Here is a 25,077-nt window from a genome sequence, read left to right on the forward strand (position 1 = left end):
TCTCATATCACAGTTAGTCTTAAAAGTTAGTCCTCAAAATCTCTTTTTGTGTATAAATTGTCAGACATTTAAAAAATACCCAGCCTATTGAACGTTGAGACATGAATTTGTTGGAACCAAGGTATTTTAAATGTAGATTTGGTCATGGAAGAGGAGGGAAATAGGCTTCCTGACCGTTAGTATCCCTCTTCTCTTTCACACCCTATGTTCCCAACAAGAGATGATGACTGTCTTCGAAAATCAGAAGTGAAATAACCTAAAAATACATGGATTAATCTTGCCTTCCGATACTTTCTAGCAGCTCTTTTGAAATAAACAGATACATATGAGCTAATAAGATTATTAAAAAGGCTAAGATGTGGAGGACAAATGAAGACACTTGCCCTTTAAGGATGGCTTATATTTCAGATGTAGGATACATGGGAGACAATAAAAATCTTAGCCCCAGTGCACCACATATCTGCACTCCTTTTGCAATGTTTTGTTCCTCTCAGTGTGTTTCCTTGTGCTGTGCTCTTGGACTTGTTCTCTTGTCGGTGTTAAAGGGGTTGTGGAATGCAGCTGCTTTAGAAGCTTAGATGCATCAGGAGATATAAGAAAACCCAGTAAAGTTTTGGTTAACACTGTTTCAAGAACTAATAATACATAAAATCTCTAATCACAACACCAATGAAGGGTGAAGTAGGGGAAGTGAAAGTCAACCCTCTATTACTACCCTTTGGTCCTATTGCTTCATCCTGTAGTAAGGAGAGACTGAAGAGTGAAAATATGTGACTGTAGCTATTATTGAAGACTTGTAAGTATTCCCTCTCCTCACAGTCTACTGTTGAGAGGGTCAGCTAACACATTCCCCTCCTCAGAAGAAGACTGGCTGTCTCTGCAAGTCACACAGGACTCTCCAGAACAGATTCTTTTGGCTCTGCTGCTTGATTGCCTGCAATCTGCTGGTGCAGAAATAAGTGAGTCCGTGAATTAAAACAGTAACAGCAAAGTTCTTGTTCCAAATGAGATTTTGACTTATTGGAGACAAAATTGTGTAGGCTACAGAGTCAACAAAAGGGGCTATTGGCATGGCAGTGACAGAATTTTCTTGCATGAAAGAAAATCCTTACATTTTCTTTCTTGGTGAAAACAGACCAGCAGGTACCCAGCAGAAAGTTTAGGCGACAGTGTTGTTACCAGACAAATCATGAAAATGTGGGATGGAAATGGCCATCCACAGCCAATCTGGGCTGTAAAACTACGCAATATCTTTCCTAGAACAAGAGTAAATCTGGGATAGAATAAGTGGTTCAACAAATCAGTAAGGTAAGACTAGCTGGCTCTGAAGGAGGAAAATGGCCTCTGTGGAAGTTAAATGGAAGCTTGCTTGGCTTTCCCAACTGCATTTTCCCCTGCACATCAGCATGTGGCTTTGCCAGTAGCGTTCAACAGCCCGTGGTTCAGTCACATCACTCTCCATTCCCTCTGTGGAAGGAGGCTTCCCAGGCTCCTTCCCTGCATGGCAGCTCATCTCCATGCAGCACAGGCTGATCAGTATTTGAATTTGGTTTTGATCATTGAACTCACCTCCTATGTTGTTCTTGTAAGTATTATACAACTCTTTTACTCTTCTGTAACGGAAAGCCAGCTTCCTCATCCAGTCAACCCCTCCTCTTACACCTGTTGGCAGACAAAGGTTTGCACTACTTGCAGCTGCATGGAAGCCATCAGTTGCAAAACTGTAGGTACTGCAAACACCCAAAATACAGTAAAAATAAATACAATGTATTCCTGTAAATGCTCAAATTATTTCATCTTAAAAAGAAAAAAATTAATAAAAAATCTGTGTCTTACCTTAGGTCTTGTCCATTATCATCAGAAGAAACATCATCTATATGAACTTGATCACATTCCTGTTAGAAAGAAAAAGAAAAAAAAGCAAACCCAAATGACAAATTTATCTTACAAGAGAGTGCAATCAGCATTCCTGGGATATGGGTTTAGTGGCGAGCACGGAGGGCTGGGCTAATGGTTGGACTAGGTGCTATTAGAGGTATTTTCCAACCCTAATGACTGTGCTCACCACAGTCATTAGTACAGATGAAGAAATGACCGGAGCAGGCCACTGCCTGCACCAGAAGATGGCAGCCTGTGCACACCCACAGTTTCTTACTGCCATCCACATCCTTGAAACAGTACACTCAACCTTCAACTCCTACACAGCCTAAATCGCTAGCTAGAACAGACCTTTAGAAAAGCAATATGCATTTTTGGTGTGATTTTAAGGAGTAAATTTATTTTAATTGTAAAGCCACAAAAATTTTAAGTCTCATTCACAATCTTTCTAGTATACCAATACTTGAAAGTCTCACTAATCTTATTTTCCCACTCCCTAAAAGCAATTGATGGTAAAACCTAAACAGGTGCAAAACTTGTTTAGTAGTTTGGACACTTATCAGGTTCTTCTATTAATTCATGTGAGTGCCTTTGGCTGGAAAATCATATATAATCATCAATCCTACAGAACTTGATTATTTCCTGGCTTTGGAAGGGATGGAAGCAACTCGAGGGAACTGAGGTACATTGGAAAAATGAATTCCCCCTCCCAAGATGGTTTTATAATTGGACAGCTATCAAATATCCTTATCTGCACAGTGGTTACAGCACAAAGATAAGAAACTGTAGTGAAAACAGAAGTAAATTAATAAGTCAAGCATCATGCATCATATAATTGTTTTCTGTAGTTTCTTGAAGTAACATCTTAACCCAGGACACACCTGAAATTCAGTGTCCATTTAAGTCAGCACTTAATTCAGGCTCTCTGTGACAGGCAGGGGTATGTCGTTCTAAGTTTCCAATCTTTGTCTCATAACAATGGCAAATTGTACAGATAAAGAATAAATCTGAACAGAGGAGTGATTTCCAAATGTGCAAGCCACAAGTTCCTAGAGTGTGAATTTAGGGAATTATCATTCCATCTTCCTGCTTTGTTTGCTTTGCAATGAACACAAACTTAAGAGACTTTTACTCGTATGAACTAAGTTGTTAAAAAAAAAAGAAAATAATTTTGTATAAAACAAATACATAGAATTTAATTTTCTAATACATAATTTCGTTGCATCATACAAGCAATTATAATTTAAAATATTGGGTCAAATCTAAAAGAATGAGTTGCCAAGCTCTGCTCATCGGGCTTAATCCATTCAGGCAGGATAATAGAGCTGTGTCCAAGGAACAGAAATTAAGCATTCTTCCCCTCACTGGAGAAATAAAATTTTTTAGTTCTGTCAGAGGAGATTATCTTGAGCTGTAGAATATTTTAGAGAAGTTACTTTTGGATGTAAATAGCACATGAAGAGAGAAAGTAAAGGGGAAGTGGCAGCTGAAATAAAAGATTAATTTCTTTATCCTTATCAATTATTTACAGTCCAGAAAAAGATGCAACTATGCTTCACCCAATGTAGGACAAGAACTCAAAAACCAGAGAAAAAGCTTTATGGGGAAAAATTCTGATTCTATATTTTTGCAGTATCTGGGCAATATATGGCTTCCTAACCGCCCTCACAGATATCCCTGGAATTGGTGAAAGTGTTAAGTTTAAAAGTTTAAAAATTATTCCTGTGGATATGAAGGTGTACTAATTAAATGGAGGGCACACAAAAGCCTTGATGGATAAGGAGTGTCTGCTGCTGCTTGGATTTTGTTAAGCCTTTCAGCTACACTGTTCCAGCCTTGAAAATTCTTGGTAACTGTTTTGGTGATAATTTCATTATTAAATTAAATATGAGTGGGCGGCAAAGGCTCAGCTGTTTAATGTTTCTTGTCTCACAGTTTATTCATTGTGATTCTGTGACTGACTCCAGGAACAGGATGAGGGGGACCATGCAGTTTTCTGATTACTCATCCCCTTGTCCCTGCAAGAAGGTTGTTAACATAGGAGTTAACATATATGTCATATAGGAGATCAAACCCAACAGCACTCTCCAGCTTCCTCCTTTTCCCCCTTCCTCTTCTCCTCTGGATCTATGGGTCACCTCCTCTCTAACTATCCTGGCAATACACATTTTCTGGCCAACAAAGAAGCTCATGAGCCCATCACTCCTTGTCTTCTCTTTGTTTTCTTGTTTATTTATCTATTTCAACTAAACCTTTACCTTTTACAAATTCACTTACATGGTGTGGAAAAAAACTTGCCATAGAAAAAAGCAGGTAGTGTGAGCAGATTTGAGATAGTTCTTTACTTTTTTTCAACACTACATCTGAGTGGCACAACACTACATCTGAGTTTGCTTTTAAATGATGCCGAACAGCTATGGGAAAGAAGGAAAGAAAGCAAGCTCTCTGTCAGTTTAAATATTAAGGTAAAATACTTCTCACATCAGCTACAGTACTGGTTAAGCTCAAGTCACAGTGGCTGTCAGTGCAACGTCAAAACTAAGATGCATAAAAATACAATTCCTAGTAGATCAAATACAGGGAAGGAATCTAGGTATAATATTAGCATTTGCCTGAAACAATACTAATTTAAATTATTAAATTAGTCTGAGTGCAGTCAATTCTTTGAAGCAATTTTTAGGGCCTGAAAATTTAAGAGTAAAGAATTCATTATCCATTAAAAACACCGACTTACCATGCTGAACACAAAACTCTTTTTAATGAGGGGATATGCAGCACTATGCTTTCTTAAGCTATAGCAAACCTCTTTTAAAATACATGGTTCAGTCTCTGTTAAAAGTAGTTTTACCTGCCTCCCAAATTCTGAGACTTACGTAAATCCTATTTTTAATTTCTCATTTCTATTTCTAATGAGAAAAAAAAGGACAAAATCTCCTTTAAACTGTGATAGGATAATGATAGAAATGGAAATATAATTCAGTTTGTTTGAAATGAATACTCTTTGTTTTTTCTTCATTGACCTGAAAAGTGGAGTGGAATAATGGAGTTGGAAGATTCATGTCTGAATTACTACCTGCAATTTGCAGAAATTGGGTTTTTGTGTGCATAATAGGCCTTACCGACATTTCTAAATGCTGTCTTAAAATGAATACTGAGATATGAAGAAAAACTCAATTTTAGTTCTTACCTGGTTGAAAGAGAATGCCTTAGTTTGGCTATTATTATAAATCTGAGTCCCATCTCTAAATGTCGTTTAGGCACATGGACTTTCTGGAGCACCAGACTCCTCTATTTTCATGGCAAAACACCAACTGCCCTCCCAAGCGATACTTCTCAAGCTAACTAAAATTTATACCCTGAGAATGCAATAGCTGGAGAACAGCCTAGCCTGAAATAAAACTGCAGCTTGGCTGATTAGAACATGGGTTACTGGGTCAGCAGGGAATGTCTCAGCAGATTGGAATTTCTGCATCAGCAGTCGTTGCAGTTGAGACAGATTTGCATAGAGGAAGGAAAACTTTATTTTTCTATGTGATAACTTCAATAACCTGGTTATTATTCCTAGAACCGGCTATGTGGTGTGTGTAACCAAGAAAGACGGGGGGGGGGGAAAGACAGTTTAGAGGATGTAGTGACTGGAGCAAATATTACAGGAATACCGGTTCAGTAGTACTTTACAGTCGTCATGTCCAGAGCCACGAGGTTTACTGTGGGCTGAAGATGGAAGCAAGACAGAAGGCATGGGACCTGAGGCACCATCAAAAAAGTGACATGATGAACAGATAAGCAATCTATCTGCCTAGAGAATAAAGGCTGATGTCACTTCCTTCAGTGAGAACTGAAGGTCTTGTGTCTCAATGGCCATGATCATGAGCAGCTCAGCACTCATTTCTGCTCCCCTGGGGGAGGACACAGAGAGAAAGACAGAGAGGTGGAGAGATGAGGAAGAGACCCCAAGTCAGACTCCGGGAATTCTCAGAATTCATTATACATTCATCATGCAGATGCACTGCAATACTCAGTAATGGCCACCTGCTCCACAAACAGATTTAAACAGACAGGTTTATTCATCAGCATATTAAAGGATGCCTCTACATATTTGGGCACTTTATCCTACTTTCTAAGAAGATAGAAAATTGCTGGTCTTCTCGCACATACCGAAATGTATGCATACTACTCATTTCCGCATGGGAACTTCGGAATTTTGGTAATTCTGTAAGAGAGTTGGTTTTGAGAATAAGATTAATTCTGGGCCATGAAATACTAAATTTCTTGTAGAGCTTGCAATTATTAAATACATATATAAATTGCTTTTAATCAAATCAATCTGATTGATTTATGAGACTATCTAAGACAGCTCCCAAGTAGTATTTTTTGATTTATCTAAAACTTGGAACTGTTCAAGCTCTGGAATGAGGTGTATTAAAACCACCCTATGAAGATTAGCCAAAATATAATGATCCACCTATGGACTTGTGATCTACAGACAAAATAAATAACAAGAGAAAGGAATGATGTTTCAATGTCCATAAGCAAGAATAAAGAGGTATGGAAAGACAGCGAAGTTCCATTATGCTGAACTCTTCCACCTGAACTCAGCACAGCATTGAAGATCGGATTCTACAGAATGGCTTGAATTTTGCTCACGCCACGTAAAATCTGAACATGCAGGGGCAAAGGTCTGCTAAAAAGAAATTTAAGAAATGCTTTGAAAAATTTATTTGGAATCTCTCCCTGGTACATGGTGCCAGAAGGAGACGTCCACTGAATGTACTTGCATTGTCAAGAGATGCCTTACTAGGACTGCAATAAAGCACACACTGGGAAAGGCATGTCCAGGGCTTTACTTTCTTAGGTTTCTGCTGCTGCAAGGAGGAAGTGCAGTTCAGGTGTGGGGTGAAGTAGATTCCAGTTTCTTGACTTAAAAAGAGCAGAGAATAAATGAGGCTTGCAAGGCATGACTAAGACAACCACGGACTGGTACCTTCTGCTTTTTTTACTGCCTACTTGATGAAGGAACAAAAGACAAAATCAACATCCCAGTGGATGGAAAAATTTCACTTTATTTTGTCTATTCACTTACCAGAGACCTTTCTCTGGGATTCTAAACAAAACCTCCAAGTCTTCCAACTCCCATTCATGGCAAGTATCAGTTCATGGAGGGAAGTCTTGGATCTACTCTGAGTAAGGAAACAATTGTTTTAGACCAGCAGAAGGTCTGAAAAGCCCCTAGGTTAATTTGAGAACTGTTTTTCACTCCATGCCTTGACACACATGGTTGTAGGCTGTTACTGTCCGTGCTAACAGATGCAGACTCGAAGACTGAAATAAAAGGCCTATGAAGCCCAGCTGACAAGGCTGCTTCCCAGACTACTGTGTGTCCCTGTGAGAGTCCATCCACGTGCTTCTGACAGGTGAGCTGCCCACAGAGGGCACTTCCTAGGAAGAGGTCTCTCCCTTTTCTGACCAATTGCCTAATTATATTCCCTGGATATATTGTGACAATACATTGGTTACCTGGTTACCTTGGGAAGAGACATCACTGATCAGAACATCTACCACAGTCCTAGCTCTCTGATGTTGCATTCTTTGAAGTAAATGAAGAATATTCTATATTTGAACAAGAAACCTGTCGCCAAAAGGCTGCTCAGATACGTCAAAAGAAGAACAGTCTCTTCTGGTCAGATGAGGGCACCCTTTGTAAACAAATGAATATAGAGAACTTCAAGAGAAGAATGTGAGGCATGTATATTACCATCCTGGAGATGACAGCAGACAGCTTTACATAGATGGAAACCAAAGAAGATGGTTCCAGGACGAAGAATGAAATGGGTAGTTTTCAGATTCTCTCTCTCACTGAGATTCACAGGAGTACTCTGGTGCCCCCGGAAGGCAGTGCCACCTGGCTAACCTCCCCCTGATTAGAGTACGACAAACCCAAAGACTACACAGGCAGAAATGTCACACACAATAAACACTAATGCACAACAAAGCCACTAAGTTAAAAATCAGGAATACCGGTGCTAGCATTCCTTTGACACTTACCTCTAAATCATTAAAAAATAAATGTGTGTCAGCAAGATTAAAAATCATTTCTTCCATTCGCAGTCCAAGGGTCACTGCCATGGGTGGATCCTTACAAAACAAAAAAATAAGGTTATTTAATTACATACCTCTAAGTTATATTAGAATTACTTAAAAAAATTGATGTATATAAAATGTTTTGAAAATTTTACGCTGTAAGGAATTTCCCTGAAATCCTTTCAGTATTAAGCTATTTTAATATAATTCTATAAAAAGACCCTGCTGAACCTCTGTTTGTGAGAAAATTCAGAGAGCTGTGGAAGTTGAAAAATCAAATTTTTTAAAGCCAAGCAATTTGCAACTGGGCTGAACTGACAGGAAAAAACCTGGTGGCCATAAACATATACATAAATATAAATATAAACAAGTACAAAGAAGACTGGAAATAGGGATGGTACTTTTCATAAAAGATGCATGTAGGAACACACATTCCTGTGGAAAGCGCATATAAATTTGTTGTTTGCTACAGATCATCTCTTCACTGCTGATGAAACACAGGAATCTTGTCCCTGGATAAGGATTCAACATTCAAAATGTTGCCTTTGTTTGTAGGTCGTCTTTCACAATATCAAATTGCTCTGCCTCAGCAAGACACCACAAATCTACCAATCTGCAATAACACTGTCTGAGAGCATTAAGCACAGAGTTAAGGCTAGGTAATTAATACAACTTTTCTAGATTTGCTAGGAGAGAGGTAAAGCAGATTTATGTTACCTTACATTTGGTTTAGAGTGATGGTCTCGGATGCTTTGCTGACACCTAGTAATTAATTTGATTATTGCCTTAATCATCTGCCTGAGCTTGTGGGGTTCCATTAACTTTTCTATGCTTAACATACTGCAGGGGACTTTTAAAACACATGCGGTCCTCTTCTCATTAAAATATGAAAAAGATATATATTTCATCATTTAAACTCTCATTGACATGAGCAAGTTTTCAGAAATCCCTTCTTAAATACCTTGAGATTTAAAGTCTAAATGTTCACCAGCATGTAGCAACAAAATCTCACAAAACCTCAAATGATCATTTGTTAGCATTAAGATGAAAGCCTTCCCAACCAGCATCAGACACTCACTATTTCAGGGCTTTGCAACGACAAAATAAAATATGGCTTCTGCATTCAAGCACTTAATAACTAATGGTAAAATCTGAAGTACTGACACACTTTGACTCTTGCTCATGAAAAAATCATACTTGAAGGGGAGAATAGTTGTAATGATCCAAAGTTAGATTCAATTCTCTGGCAGTGAAACAAAATATTTTTCTGTTGACCCTTGAACTAGTCTAGACTACCTTTCAGAAGCAAAAAACAAATGCAGTGCTCAGGAACAGAATTTTTATCCATTCTGTCTTCTGTAGTTATGTTCACTGGATTTGAAAGTCACATGGCTGAAGGCAGCACCAAGTGCAAAGGTCAGATTTTCAAGAGGATGATTAAAGAACACCATTAACAGATTAGCAAAACTCATGTTAGGCACTGAGAACACAAATCACCAAAATACCTTGGACTCACAAGATTCCTCATCAAGCTGTAATGCTTTTATCAAAATGTCATCACATACAGACACGTGTTCGTGTCTTTCATTTGTGTTTCTTTTCTGTGCATTGTAAACTACAAATATTTTCTCCCTAGATACAATATAACAGAGAGTATTTGCAGTACTTTTTTACCTTAATCCTGTGAACACTAGGGCATGTGCAAAATTTTATGCACAGGTGGTAACTCATTATTATTTATATAAGTTATTCACCGGAGTGCTCCCAAAACTGGAATCTCAGACTTTTAATTCTCAGCCTCTTTTTTACCCTTTCCTGGGTAGAGGCAGTTTTGAATGCAGAAATTTCCTATAATGCTTTTCATTATAATTCAATTTGTTTTCACAGAAACTACCAACTATGTATGACAATTTCGTGCCTTTCCCAGTATAGTTGAAAGAAGTAAATGTGACAAAACTCTCATGATTTTCATATTAATAGTAGTTTTGTAACCAATTATGCTTGGCTATTACTACTAAAATTATATTTCCTACATTCTTGTTTTGACAAAGGAATGAGAAGCCTACTGCTAGGTATGGTACGTAAAATAAAATAAAGCAGAGCAAAGGGAATTCATTTCAGCTTAGCATAAAATCACTATGGGATCTCCCTGTAACAACTTCTGCTAGGGATAATTGCTGGAATTGAATTCTCAAGATATGAACAATTCTTCCCTTAATAAGTTGGCCAAAACTTTGCACTGCAACTGTTTAACAAGAATTAAATATCATGTTCCATCCAGCTTTTGCCATGTTAATTTCCTTCCTTCACATATAAAAATAGACAGGAAAACATATTTGTTAGATTCTTGTGGTTTTATAGTGTTTGCACACTATGGAGGAGCACGACAATCATCATTTTACTGTCTTTCAGCCTGAAGCAGAAGTTACAGTGATTCAAGTGGCACAAAGGACTGAGTGTTGAAAAGAAAGCTAGAAACTTGCAGTTGATACAGATCTCAGCACAGCAAATTGAAAAACTTCGTAAGAGGCAGAGTGAACCTCTGGCAAAAGTGTATTTTGTACTACTCTGCACAAGCAAACACAATAGAGGAAAAAAAAATTAAAAAAAAAAATCTGAATGTTTTCCCCAGATAATTCACAGAACAAAGGACAACTCTTCGACCCGTAGAGGTATGACGTTAGCCAGATATCATTAGTGTGCAGAAGAATCAAGACCAGCTACACTTCTGGTCGCCTAAATACAAATTACTTTAGTTATGTTAGGATGAAGGCACTAAACTGGAGCCAGACTGTCTGTCTGTGGACTTCCAATGGTCCATCCATTGGAATGCCTTCTGGGAGACTAGATAAAAATATCCTGGGAGGACCAATGTTTAAATGTGTTGATCAAGAGGAGAGTAATTGGAATAAAGCCCCAAAATCTCAGTGTCCAATAGTGGAAGTAATCTATTTAATGCTGTCTTGGAATGTCAGGTTTCAGCACATGTTCAAAATAATTTCATTTCTTAGGGGAAAAAAAACCTGCAAACACCAAAGTGACTTTAACAAAATCTTGGAAAATAAAGAGGTAAATAGACTGTCGGGTAGATTCATTGTGACAGGAATTTACATGCATGAAGCCTTAAAAATAAACAAGAAAACAAGCAAAATTTTAGGAAGTGATTTTCAATGTGTGGCTGTCCTGAACAGACTTAAAACAAAACTGACCTTGGGAAAAATTGTAAATGCTCAAGTTAAGTACTAATATTTTAGCTTAAAGAGACTTCTCTGTATTATGCAGGAATCTCAGATTTAAGTTCAGCCCTCACTCACTCGTAGGGGACACTTGTCCCAGGAGAAATTCATATGGGTGGCAACGGAGGAAGAGAACTCATCTCTTCTTAATAACCGTAGCTGGTGGCTGATGAAGGAAAACTCACGTACTCCATAGGGAGTTTCTGTTCCACGCTCTCTAGAAGGCAGTAGGAAAATCAACTCAGAGGTCTCAGACAAGGAGGGAGTGAATGGAGAGGACAACTGGAGGTGATGAGAGATACACTATTAATACAGGTGGACAAGAGAATATTTATGAGTGATTTTGGGAATGTCATTATGGGTGTTAATGGTGACAAAGTTTTTCTGTTTAATGACCAGACAAGCAGACAGTGAGCAGTAAAAGCTTCTGAGCCCGTTCCAGAGAAGTGCACAAAGTAAATGAGGCTTCCCTGACAACCTTCAATCATTTGCAATGTTATAAAAAATGGCAAAATATGATCATCAAATGTGGATTTGATTTTTGTGCTTGGAAATCACATTCTCTGCCTCCTAAGCTCACAAAGGAATTTTACTCTTTTTTTAAACAATTGTACTTTGAGTCACAGCATTTATCTGGGAATCCTTGCCCTCCGGATTGACCTGGGAGAAATGAATGAAATATAAGTGCTTGGAGCTAGACAAAAGTCCAACTTAATCATCCTTCAACCAGCAAGAATAACTGGAATGCAATGGAACAAAGAATACACACTGTTCACAGGGACTAAGAATGTACCTCATAAACTTTTAAGAGATGATGACATCTCCTAACACATGTCCTGTCACATCAACCAGCGCTCACTTAAGAGCTCAGCATTGTAGAAAACCATATCTGTCAACTGGTGCTCAGCTGCAAAAATCATCATCATCCACACAAGTCATAATGTAACAGCCTCAATGCCAATGTTAAAAATTTGCTACTGCAGTAAATAATTAAAAATAGAAGCGTACTGGTTTCATGAAGTACAATGCAGATGAGCAAATGACCTGAAAAGTGAGAGGTGGTCTTACTGCTGGAAGGCAGCGTAGCTTCCCTGAAACCTAACACAGGTGTACTATAATTTTTATTCTATATGTTAGCTCAGTAGACTAACCAACACACCAAAAGCTACAGAGAAACAGCCACAGGTAGAAAACAGCAAGGCATGGAATACTCTTCTGGGAAAGCTTTATATTTTAAATGCAGAAGTGATACACTGGCCAAATTCTGGCCAAATCTCTCCCAGTTGAGTTGGATTTAAAGCTATACCATACTGGCACCTAGATAAGCATTAGCAATTTGCCCCATTTTTAAATGAGATACTTACAGCTGCATCCTTCAGCAAATCACTAATTCTGTTTTAACACGGTTATTTATAAAATTTTAACATCAAATCATTATCATACCATGCAAAGTGCTGAACAAGCATATACCAAGAAGGCTGTACATAGATCCTTAGGCATAAGTCAGAAATCTGCTGTTCTCTTGACAAATACACAACCTGAAACTTGCCTACTGGATCCAGGCCTTCCAAATAATCTCTGCCAATGAAAGCCCTCCTTGCCTAAGGAGATGCTGGTTTGACTTTCTTTTTTCTCCTATACTCCAATCACTTGTTAAACCATAGAAATATTTTGAAAGTGTTTATGTCCAGATATATCTGCAGCTCTCAAGTGCTCCACTCACATGTGGATCCCTATGCCAGGCCATAATAGGTTGCACCTTCTCTCACTGCATGCCTGTGCAGCCTGAACTGCAGAAGAACAGAGAGATTAAAAGACTAATTTCTGATATTTTTTTTTTAACCTGGTACTCAAAGGAACAGGAAAAAGGTGGTGAACACAAGAAATGAAAGTTTTCATACCAATGAGTACATAGGAAAGAACTGAAGGTGAATATCCTTGCCTGTTTGTATATTTCTACTAGCTCTAAACTCAGCATCACATTCCTTGTAAGTATAAAGTGAGAACACTTGGTATAAGAAATTGCCTTCCCTTAAAGCAATTTTTGCTTTAAAGACACAATATTCTCATGTAGAAAATTAAAAATGGGAGAAGGAGAAAATTCTGCTTGTCCTGTAAGATTTTCTTTTGATAGGGTTTCTTTTTTTTGTGAGTACCTTGATTATGTTATACAAAATGGGCTCATGAAATATATGTGGAAGGACATGGTATTCACAGCTGAGCATCTGTGTGACATTAGATGCTTTTACTTTTTAAAATTAGACAGCAAATCACCACAGTTAAATAATTTACTATGTCGATTATTTTACACTACCATGTTTCTTTTTTCATTGTTAGCAACAATTTTACACTGTGTTTCCAAGACAAACAGCTCTCTCAATAATTTTGAAAGACCTGTGTGCTAACAAGATTTCTTCTGACAGCCTCACAATTCTTGAAGCATTTACTCTCATAGCAACCCAATTCTCATAACAATCCAGTCTTCAGTCTGGATTAAGACCTTGTATACAGATGGAAATCATATGCAGAAAAGATAAGGACCATATGTGCTAAACATGTTGTGTACCAGAGACTGAGTGAAGTCTATCACTTCTCCCAATTCTAATCTCTTGGGCACTTAGGCTGAAACACATCCCACCCTAAATTTAGGCAACACTACAGTGACATGCAAAAGGTAGAGCCTACCCATTATAAGCTCTTCCTGTATTCCCTTTCCTACTGCTCCAGCTTCCTTGCAGTCAACAATACTTATATTTGACTTTCACCGGTAATAATTTATCACACAAGTTCTGTGTCAATGGCAGGAAGGCGAAAGTCTGCTACTTTTATTTCTTTTATTTTACAGGGTCTGGAAATGAATAACTTTCTCTACTTGTGTGGATGTCACTTACCAGTACCAAAAAAAAAAAAAAAAAAAAAAAAAAAAAAAAAAAAAAAAAAAAAAAAAAAAAAAAGAAAAAAGAAAAAAGAAAAGTTTTTACTTAAGAATTCTGCAATTCCACACCTTTTGATTCATGGTCAGCCATGACATTTGTTTACTGATGTTGATCTCAGCAGTATAACTACATTAATTTCACTAAACCTTGAGACACTTTTAGTTTATGTAAGACTTTATCTGTTGTCAGTATTACTGTCTGTTAATATGCCATTACTTATATACCAAGAGGAATTACATTCCTGTTGCTGTTTCCAAGACAGTTTCTAAAATTATCCACAGATGTTTTGTGAGCTACAAAATGTGTTCTAATTTTTAAAACTATGTGCTACAGTTGATTTAGGAAACATCCAAAGGGCACAATCAAAAAAGAATGAAAGGAGTAACTTTATCATTTATGACAATTCCGCAAGTCCTGTGGTAGTCTATGGGCTACTCTCAAAGTGATACAAAAGTTCATGTTCAGCTAGGTTTCTCTCTTGTTTTGACCACTATTAGTTGGAAATGTTTCTGACAAAGTCACTGTTGTTACAATGTCTGAAAAACAGCAGAAGAGGAGTTTTTGACAGAGTACTGGAAAGTGCACGGATCTGGCATTGTGAAGCCACAAAGCAAGGATGCTTTTTACAAGACATGAGTACCTATCCTTGTCTTAGCATTCCAGAAATTTGATTTTGCACTTGGCTGGTGACCTTTCCTGTTAACTTTCTGTTTTAATAACCACAAAAGGTTGATTGCATGGAAGACTGGCCCATCTCTGGTTATAATCCACAGGTTCTGGCTTTGGACATTTCTAACACACTGGTAGGGGAGGGGGTGAAAATAATTTCTGTGATGTACCGTTTTTCACATCCTTTTCTCAGGTATCTGATTCTGGCTGCAATAAAGATGCTGAAAACATGCTAAACAAGCCCCTTATGTGAGACAATATCGACATGGTTATGTTCTTAAAAGGAAATACTCACTTGAATAGCACAGCACAGAGAAAACGATATATGTACATACTGACACCTCCTTTATCCATTTTCCTCCTTCCACATATTTGTTTTGATTTTTTTGCTTTATCCAGGCCTTTAGCTCTACGTCTCCCAGTAGTCTGCTCCTGTTGCTACACACCAGACCCTTTTCACCTCGTCCAAGCTGCCATTCCCTGGACTGCCAGCACCAGGCCCAGAGCTCCTGCTCCTGCAGTCTGCCACTGCCTCTCTTTGCCTCCCTCACTCTTCTTCCTGCTCTCCCATTCACTGCTCTGTGACCTGAACTCCTTTTGGACTCACTGGAGGGGAGAAGATGCTTAAAACTACTAGGGAGAGGGTTTCACTATGGACATTATTCATCCCAGAGCCAACAAATAAAACCCCATAAAATTGAGTGAAAATGGTGGGGAGTCAAAGAACAACATCTGCAGCTGGCATTGAAATAAGTCAAACTCTTACTCATCCTATTCATAAATTTCCTGGTAAATTCACCCACAAGCCCAGTTTCTTCTTTCTGACTCTACTCTTCCAGATACTGTCAGTTATTTCCATTTGTGCACTTCATCTATTATCTCCCTGCAATGTCTCTTCCAACACATGTCAGACACCTCATTCTTGTTCCCCTATAAATTCTCCTCTCATTTGCAGCATCTGCTTCATGCCTGCCTCATGTATTGTACTTAGGGTCTGTGTCTCATTTCTCTCCTTGACTTCTTCACATTAACCCTCTGAAAATGGGGTTTACGGTACACTTTACCTCTAACTTCATCCATAAAGAGCCATAAAGAACACAGAGGTCAAAAAACACGTACATAGCCAGGCCAGATAGCTGCAGTGAATTGACACAAAATTCACAGCTCACGTACCTTGCCATACTTCTGTGCATACGATCCTGTAAGCAGCGAATGAAAAACTATGATTGTTTCATCCAAATCCCAAACAAATACACGCTGAAAACAGAATTGAGGAAAATGTTATTGAACAAATAACATCACAGTCCCACCACCACACCACCCAGGGAGGCTAGAAGTCAACTGAGTCTTAAAGGTTTAACCAAGTACTTGTTAACAGAGCAGGTTTTCTCTGAAAATCACCAATAACAGTGTATCATGCATGGTAAAATGTCAAAAGGCAGTAACCTTCTAACTCTTCAACTATTTCTTATTTGTTCTCTAAAAAGCTTTTCACAAAAGCTCTGTAATACAGATTTCAGAAAGGTGATGGGGGTGTCAAACATAATTGTTAAGGATAAAAAGTACTTTCAGATACTTCTCTGCGAGTCTTACTGATTCAAGATTATTTTTATTTCTACTGTATAACTAACATCTTGGGTAAAAGTGTTATATGCCACTGACATATAGAATTTAAATAATACTTTAACATAAAAAAGATTATTTAAACTCGGTTTCATTCATTCAATTTCACTCATTTTGATTTTCACTGATAAAAATAATAAATTTTAAAAACCCAAGCAACCAAAAGAAACCCTGAATTGTAAGAACTTAGTTTCTTCACTGGAAAAATTAATTCCTTTGAAAAGCAAAAATAAATACATGCAGTTAAGCTGAGCAATGTATTTGAAATTTCCTATTCAACAAACTACAAGAAAATGTGACAATTTTGAGTGCAGATTTGTGGTTCTATTGCATGAGAAACTGCCAGATTCGTAATTTGAGAGCTAGAAAGCACAAAGCTGAAACACACTTACCTTTCTGCCTAATTTTGTCATGCAGAACAGTAAAGTCTCATTGTACATGTAGATTAAAAACAGCTACTACTCTCTGTTACATTCAGTTAGCGAGACTGAGTCCATGATGTCTTCTAAAATGCTTTAAGCTATTTTCACAGCTGCAATATTCAGAATTTACACTTCATCAGAAGAAACCTTCACATCAGCATTCATCAATTACTACAGACATACCTCCAAGTCACTGTCTGGAGGGGGTGATGGATTATTCTTCCGCCCTCTACCCCGAGACTTTGACCCAGAACTCCTACATGTTCTCTCATCAAGATCTTTGATTGGCGTGGAAGGGCTCTGCACTGTGTCAAACTCCCCTGTAGAGTCAACCATTCATGTCAAAATTAGTGCTGGATTTTTAAGTAATTAACTTTTTTCCCTCGAAGTTCAACACGCCTGTATGCAAACTCAATGACAAGAGACATGTAAAAATGTTGTATAAAAAGAATTATCATCTGGCGTGTCTTATGTAGACGGGATCAGCAGATGCCACACTGACTTTAGCAATGAAACACTGCAAACCTTAGCAGAATAAGACCAAAATTGAAATGGCACACATACATATGTATATACACAAATACGAGCCCGAGCAAAATATCAATATATCCAAGAAAGGTGTATTTTAGAAGTCATACTAATGGTTTCTCAAAGCATGAAGTGCTTTTTAATTAAAGTGGTTAATTTCCCATGTTTACAGTTCAGCTAGACTTATTTCCAAGTCCTGCTTTACTTTTACCAGAACGCACTTTGGCACTCATCCGTGATCCAGAAAAGCCAGGCAGTTTCCAGCTTCATGTCCTCCTCACTTGTCACCTACTCTTTAGTAAAGTTCACTTTTTTTCTTCACCATACCTCAGCTCATAAATTGTCAGAGGGAAGTCACAATATTAAATGTAATATTCCAGTTAGTAACTGAAAGAGGATGAAGTTGCACTTGCTGTGTTCTGATCAACTTTCTCTAAGTATGAGGGATTGTGGGCTGTCACAGAGGTGTGCTGGAAGGGCCTTTGATCTGGTATGGCATGGGTGGTCTTAACCATACTCAAGCCCATCCCTGATTTACCTATTTAATGAAGCTTAGCATCTTCAGCTTTCAAAACTCCTAGCAATAAATGCAGTTTGGCTAGGTTCCTGAGTGCTAAAAGACAGAAAAAAACCTCCTTCATCATTTATCCTATCAATAATGACTTGATTTTTCTCCACTAAAGGTGGAAAGGGTACAGCTTTGATCTGACATCTAATACAATTTTGAATCCAGTGAGTCCTTGAGCTGTCTGTAATTGAGCATTTCTGGGCCATGGCTAATATTCGTTAAAAGTGATCACAATGGCAAATATGTAGAATAAATTAACACATGGTACAAGCATTTCCCAAAAATCATCTAAGATGGATCCGATTTTTTTTTTTTTTTTTCATTTTTACTAAAGAGTGTCACTGAGCATCCAGCAGATGAAGAAGACTGATTTTTCAGCTCTGTTCTGAACTTACAAGACCACATCTGGAAAAAATGTGCAGTTTTGGGTCCCCAGGTAGAAGAGGGGTACTGTCAAGCTGGAGTTAGTTCAGGTGAGGGTCACCACGACAGTTAAGGGGGCTGAGCACATAGTAAAAGAGGCTAAGTGACTTTTCATAGAGGTATGCAGAGAAAGGACAGGACACACAGGCAGAAATCCCTGCAGAATGGGGAGGGAGACAGCTCTTGTTGACTAATCATTTCTATTCCCAGCATGGTGTTGATGTCAGCAAGGTCACAGCAGGCAGTGAAGCAATCAATAAGGATCACATTATCTTGGCTCTTTCCCCATAAGAACAGCAAAATCTACTTGGGTAATTATGAATGTAAAAGAAGCATCCAAATCAAAATCCTTGTGCAGCAAAAACCTACAATGGCTTTAAAATAAGTTCTGAGTATGCAAGAACTCTGTGGAAAAATAGTTTCCTAGACTTTTATGACAGAGTGGAAAAATTGTCCCAAACCAAACCCCCAGAAAAAAAAAAGGCAAAAAACTAAGAAAGCGAAGACGAGTGTTTACATTCTTACCACAAAAATAATCTTATTTATAACACTTCAACAAATTACAACAAAATCAAGACTCATTTCCATAGTAATGTATTAAAACATCGGTTCACAATGACTGTGTTTATTCTAATCTACCAAAAATAAAATATATACACACACCCCCCCTCCCCCCCCCCCCTTCTTAATCTCTGAAATTACTCAACAACTGAAGTAAATAACTCCAATTTTCATTTAGCATTAGCCATTACCAGTTGCTCTAGGCTTCTGCTTGGGTCAGTGCTGTACATGATTGCATAATTATCTATTAATCACAACTGTAACTAATCGCTGTTCCTTGTAAAGTCTAGATATTTAAAGCCAACTTTATTTCATTACACTAATCTCTAAATCAGAATGAGCAGCTGTCTCTTGCTTGACTGCAAGGTATGCATCTATTTTAGAACTGCAGAAGTCAGTGGTGCATGTTTTTTTAAACAACTGTAGGCTTAATTGCTTGATTTGCATTTTACCAACAGCAGTCTAAAGGAGAAATTGCACTTTTCTGATGCTCTGTTTACTTTAGGAATGAAATAAATGCTGACAAAATGAAAACTTACTAAAAATTCAGCCCTGTAACGTAAAAGAATGTGGGAAATTCTAGTACCAGAGAGTATTGAAAACATTACTGTCATGAAGAGCTCCTACTGCAGTTCATAATAGACAGAAATTTTTATTACAATGTTTGAAATTTTTAGCTTTTTCAATATTCAACACTTGCCTAAAAAATAGACCTCATAGCCTCTTCCCACTGGGACTGCGAGCAGCACCAGTGATCCAAGAAAACAGGAGGAAAATGTTAAAACCAGAATATGGAATGACCTCTTTATCACAGAGGTTCTTACACATATTCATACACTTGAATACAAAGGTTTTCATGATTTTCATGCTGTGGAGACCTTGCAGCAGCTCCAGTTAGAAGACAGGGAATCACAGCAGCAAGTTACAAAGGGAATTACAGCACCACATTACAAATGGAGGTGGTCTTTCCTATGCAGGACATTGTTTCCGACCTCTAGTTCAATGATGCGAACACCCCCTTCTCCTTGTTAAAACACAGTTCTTCAACTTAAGAAGGAAAAAAAGAGTTTGTACAGTCTGAATATAAACCTAATGCCAACTCCCAGAGAAGCTGCAAACGGTGACTCCACTGTGGGTACCAAATTAAGCTTTGCTGCATCCCAGTAATGGAATGGGAGCTAATATCCTACAGTGTTTAGCCTCCCCTAACCCTGGATATATGATAGCAAGGCGCATTCACACAAAGCTTTTATCCAGGCCTATATTCTCTGCTCGAGTTTTATCTGTCCCAGATTAAATGTACTCATCTATTATATACTCCAGTGTACTTATCTCCTGAGACCTCACCTCCCAGTCTGTCAGAGTTATCCCTAGGTGAGATGAAGTGCCCTAGGAGACACATATTTATCTCACAAATACTCTGTGGTAATGAGTTCATTTTGAAAAAACTTAATATAAGGCAAGTTCAATGCAAGCTTGGAAAAGAAGCCCCTGGTTTAAGGAACTGAGCGTTACACAGATGTGGAATGGATGATACTGTCCTTATGGATTGACTTTTGTTACATATCCTTATCAGACACAGCAGCCAGAAGACAGCTTCAACATTACAAGCTTGTTTTTGTTGTTGTTGTTTGTTTGTTTTTTCTGACTTGTAGTGTGTTATTGTTTGTCATGAATAGCAGAAAGAATAAAGTCTATATCAATTTTCATCTCATTTTCTTTACACAGTCAATAAATAAAATTGTAGCTGGTATTAACTCTTGATCTGATTGGGCTTTATTATGAAAATGAGAAATCCTGTATCTGCAGATAGTACTAGAGACTTTGATTTGGTATTTGAATTGACAGCTAGTAGAGATGCTAGAAGAATGAAGTGCCTTGCTGTGTTTAGTCTTAGGTTTTTGCTAGAGTAATTCTTAAGGACTTGTTTGACAGCAAGAGAACACAGTGAGTGCTGAAGAGCTGCAGTATGATCTATGACATCTGAAATTATCACCAAGACACTGCCCCTCACCAGTGGAAATTTATTTTTACTGTGACACAGAAGGGCACAGGCATGTCACGCATTCACAAAGTGGGCGTCTCACTCTCAGCAGAGGGTCGCATGATCACTGCAACGCTTCACAGAAATAAGGAGCAGATGGGGGAGGATTTGTTAAACTCAGATGCACAACCTACTTAACAAGAGAATAAGTTCATATGCTTAAACAATCCACAACCAAGAAAAATCTTTACTGTTTCACAAACGTGAAGCCCTCAATACTTTTTCAACATGTTCAAGCTATTTAAGATTCCGGTTTTTTGGGGGTTTTTTTTGGCAGTTCTATTCAATACTAATGGTACTTGTAATAATACATTATACATTTACACAGCATATCTAGGAAACGGATACCTACGGGAGAAACAACATGGGAAACTGTCTGATTTTCTGAAATAAGAATATGAAGGAATAGCAAAGCAGCAAGTAAAACTACACAGGGCATACACAGTTATCAAAACATAACTTGTAACTTTTGAGTACACTTCATACTCTTAAAAATTCTTTATATATGATTTGTATCTGTTATATCTGTATCTGTATCCTTCACCTGTTGAAATTTCACTTGATTTCACATTACCTTTAGGTTCTTCCTAGATTTGCATTCTGAGACTACTGAGTAACACCACACTTTTCCTCACAAATCAAGGGAATATGTATCTCCCCATCGCCATACCATATCCATATCCATATCCATATCCATATCCATATCCATATCCATATCCATATCCATATCCATACCCACCCCACCCCTCCCCAAACATACACCCACAAACACATGCAGTGTTACACTTTAAGAATCAGCCTAAGGAAAACTTCTGGTAGGAAAAATTTCAACTCATTTAGATAAATATTCCAGTATTTTAGCAAATTTAAGCAGTTTATACTGTGTGCGGGTCCTTGCTTATACTTTTCTTTACAGTGCTACCTTTCCTTTGTAAAAAAATCATTACAGTAATACATTAGTCTTTCTACTGTATTTTTCAATAAGACGGTGCAGTTGTTAGGAAGATTTATTGCAGTAAGGTGATTTTTGTGACCAAAGCATAAATTCCTCCCTTATTCAGAGACTAATCCAAAAGCCAGTTTATAAGTCTTTTTAGAAATGCTCACAGTCTGTGGGCATGGCAGACACTGCCCACGCTGGCTGAGTGGAGCCGGTGTCCCTGAAAGAGAGCACTCTTAGAGTGCTGAAGAAAAATGAAGAACTGCCACTATCTTACAGGGATGTCCTAGGAATACAAGCCTGCTGTGCTGTGGTGGCTGTGCACAAGAGGGCAGGGCTGGACAGGCAAAGGGAGACTCCTCATGTCTCGTGATAATGCTCCTCTTGCAAAGTCAACGACTTCAATACATTTTCTTTTTATGGTGCTAATAACTAATTTCTCTATTCTTGGTTAACTCAGTGAATTCGCAAGCATGCCTTGTATAATTTTGAATAAAGCCCACGTGCTCTTGCCAGCATGGCTGGGGCATAGTTAAATGAAAAATGATATCTTGTTTTAAATTCTTTATAGCTTTAAATTCTTTACAGAATGTGTAGGTGGAAACAGCACTGTTCCACTGCCAGGGATACTGACAACCATCTCAGTCTGCAAGAAACTTTCTTGCAGGAAACTAACTGGACAGTTAGTTTCTAACTAGGAAACAAACTGGACAGGTTTCCTAACGAAACTGTAAAAAAAGATTATTTTGGGTTGTTTACATGACAAAGTTTTTCAGAAAGGCATGAATATCAGAAATATCTTATATATATAATACAATTATAAAATATCAATATCCACACAAGCTGAATATGGAAATCTTGTCTTTATACAAACAGCGGATAAAATACAAAAATCGTTTTCACCTGAATGTAGATCGGTACCTGGTTGACTAGTCAAGCCAGGGAGAGAGTCCTGTAATTGGTAGGTTGATGAGGAGGAAGTGCCATCAGCCGTGTTGTTTGAGGTCATATATGCACCATATGTTGATGCTGAGTAATACTGTGCATACTGATTTTGGCCAAAAGCTGTGTATGACGGGTAATCCTGAAACAGCAGATGCAGCACAGAACTCAATTAACTACGGTAATGAGTGATTTTTTTCCCATTTAATATTTCTCAGTGTACAATCATACGACTTTTGTGAGTGTTTTGAATGCTTGGTTTAGCTTTTAAAAAAAATATAAGAATATTTAGCGTTTTTAATTTAAAGATATTTTTTACTGGAAGACTACAGGGAAGCTGCTGAAATATTTAAGCGCTAAAATATGTAACTAGGCTTCCAGTAAGATTTTGATCATTTTCCACAGAAAATAGCATTGAAAAACAGTAAGTCTCATTCAACATAACAGATCTAAATTAAAATAACATGCTATCTCTGGATTTATACAAGTCCTTTTGCAACTGGCAAATAAAAATGGTAATATTCATACCTGTTGTGAACTACTGAAGTTTGTAGAATTTGAAACAGAATTGTTTGAATAAATAGTGGATGATGGTGTGAAACTAGAACCTAAAATTAAGAAATACAATTAACTGCGAGAACTGGTTTGTGAATCAAAATAAAATTCTAATCAGAATATTCCATGTTAAGATGAAGAGGAATCAGAATAAAAAACCAGCTTTTATTTTCCATTAGAAGCATAAAACATAGTAATGAAACCTGAAAAGGAATTAAATGCTACTTCCACGCATACAGGCAAGGATTCTTCTTCATATCATGCAAGGAAGATATCAGCAATAAGTCATCTCACCAATTTAGAAAGCATTTTTATTGCATTCTCACCTCTCCTCAAACACTGTTTTTCTCTTTTGCCTTAATTTCTAATACTTTAGTGTTACATTTGTGAAACAAAAACCTTTTCAAAGGTTGGGGTGTTTTTAATCAATCTGTAATAAGGCATGTCCTTGTTCTCAACATAAATCAAAAGAGGATTCATATTGCAGTTTGTAATATGCTGAAGATTAACCATTGTATAAGAAGCTTAAAAATTATCCAAATAAAATAGGTTATCGATGGCCAGACTGTAATCAATGAATTATTAACTGAATAGTAAATGAAAGAATAAATATAAATTAAGGAGAAATTCTAAAAAAAGTTACAAATTAATCCAAGGAGAAACAAGTATCAAATGATGTCATACTCAGGAACATAAAAACAGGTAAAAGATACTTGTATATATTAATAAATATAAGAAGTGCTTCCAGCCCTGCCACTAAAAAAAAAAAAAAAATAATGGATTTCACTCCACTAAAACATGCAAAAGCAGGTGCAAGTAGGGACTGTATTCCATAACCAGATCTAAACTAACAGATTAACAAAATTAATACACATATGCCTACTAGCACTGGGAAGAAATACTTAGCTTCAAATTTTAGAGGTGGCTACTCACCTGGCATCTGGTAAGAGTAGGGTGTTTGGCCTGGCTGTGGGGTGGAAAACCCTGGGCTGTAACTGAGGCACCCGCTCTGCAGTGGAGACTGGGTCTGCGAGAGCCCACTTTCCGTCTTGATGCCTGGCAACATTACACCCAAATCTGTATAAGAAATTAATTTTCAACTGATTCTTTAAAGTACTTTGTTGCAGTTGGGAAAACAAAAGAGAAAGTAAAAAAAAACAAACCAAAAACAAAAACCAAAACCAACCAACCAACCAAACAAACAAACAAAAACAAACACCCCCCCCAAAAAAGGAGAAAAAAACAAACAAACAAACAAAAAACCACCATAACCCAAACCAAACAAAACAAACATATTCCAGTCAGCATTGCTTTTAGTTCTACGTAAAGTGAAGTATAGTAAGTGGTCAAATACCGTAAGTGGGTAAGCTGTAGGGCTGTCCTGTCTGTGAATAGGCTGTATAGACCGCTGGTTGCTGCATTCCCGAATACTGGGTTTGTCCGGCATAGGCAGACATTGTTTGAGCTGCTGGTGTAGAAAGAATGTGCGGATAGGGCCTAAATATCAGGAAAAATAGCATTACTGTGGCAACAAATACTTTGTATGTTGATTCAAGCAATAAAGTAAAGAAAAAGGTTTAAAGATGTCCAAAGGCAGTTCATTATTCTGCCAACTGCTCCTCTTCTGGGAATTATTCCATCCCCCACTGAAATGAGCTGAAAGACAGCCTG

General features: G+C 37.7%; 1 protein-coding gene across 9 annotated transcripts in view; it reads right to left on the reverse strand.

Moving 5' to 3' along the window:
- EYA4 (EYA transcriptional coactivator and phosphatase 4) overlaps positions 1–25,077 on the reverse strand; it is a 142,169-nt gene that overhangs the window by 6,151 nt on the left and 110,941 nt on the right. For 5 of the 9 annotated variants that reach the window (XM_040060083.2, XM_040060078.2, XM_058419714.1 and 2 more), the window contains 9 exons: positions 24,761–24,903; positions 24,340–24,483; positions 23,380–23,459; positions 22,813–22,993; positions 17,029–17,165; positions 15,974–16,057; positions 7,924–8,013; positions 1,837–1,895; positions 1,570–1,730 (listed from right to left, as the gene is read on the reverse strand). In XM_040060083.2, the coding sequence (XP_039916017.1) occupies positions 1,570–1,730; positions 1,837–1,895; positions 7,924–8,013; positions 15,974–16,057; positions 17,029–17,165; positions 22,813–22,993; positions 23,380–23,459; positions 24,340–24,483; positions 24,761–24,903 (1,079 nt within the window). The remainder of the gene's footprint in view (positions 1–1,569; positions 1,731–1,836; positions 1,896–7,923; positions 8,014–15,973; positions 16,058–17,028; positions 17,166–22,812; positions 22,994–23,379; positions 23,460–24,339; positions 24,484–24,760; positions 24,904–25,077) is intronic. The other 4 variants (XM_040060085.2, XM_040060082.2, XM_058419718.1 and 1 more) reach the window with 2 other exon arrangements.

The sequence above is a fragment of the Hirundo rustica genome, chromosome 3 (genome assembly GCF_015227805.2).
Source record: "Hirundo rustica isolate bHirRus1 chromosome 3, bHirRus1.pri.v3, whole genome shotgun sequence".
Lineage (NCBI taxonomy): Eukaryota > Metazoa > Chordata > Aves > Passeriformes > Hirundinidae > Hirundo > Hirundo rustica.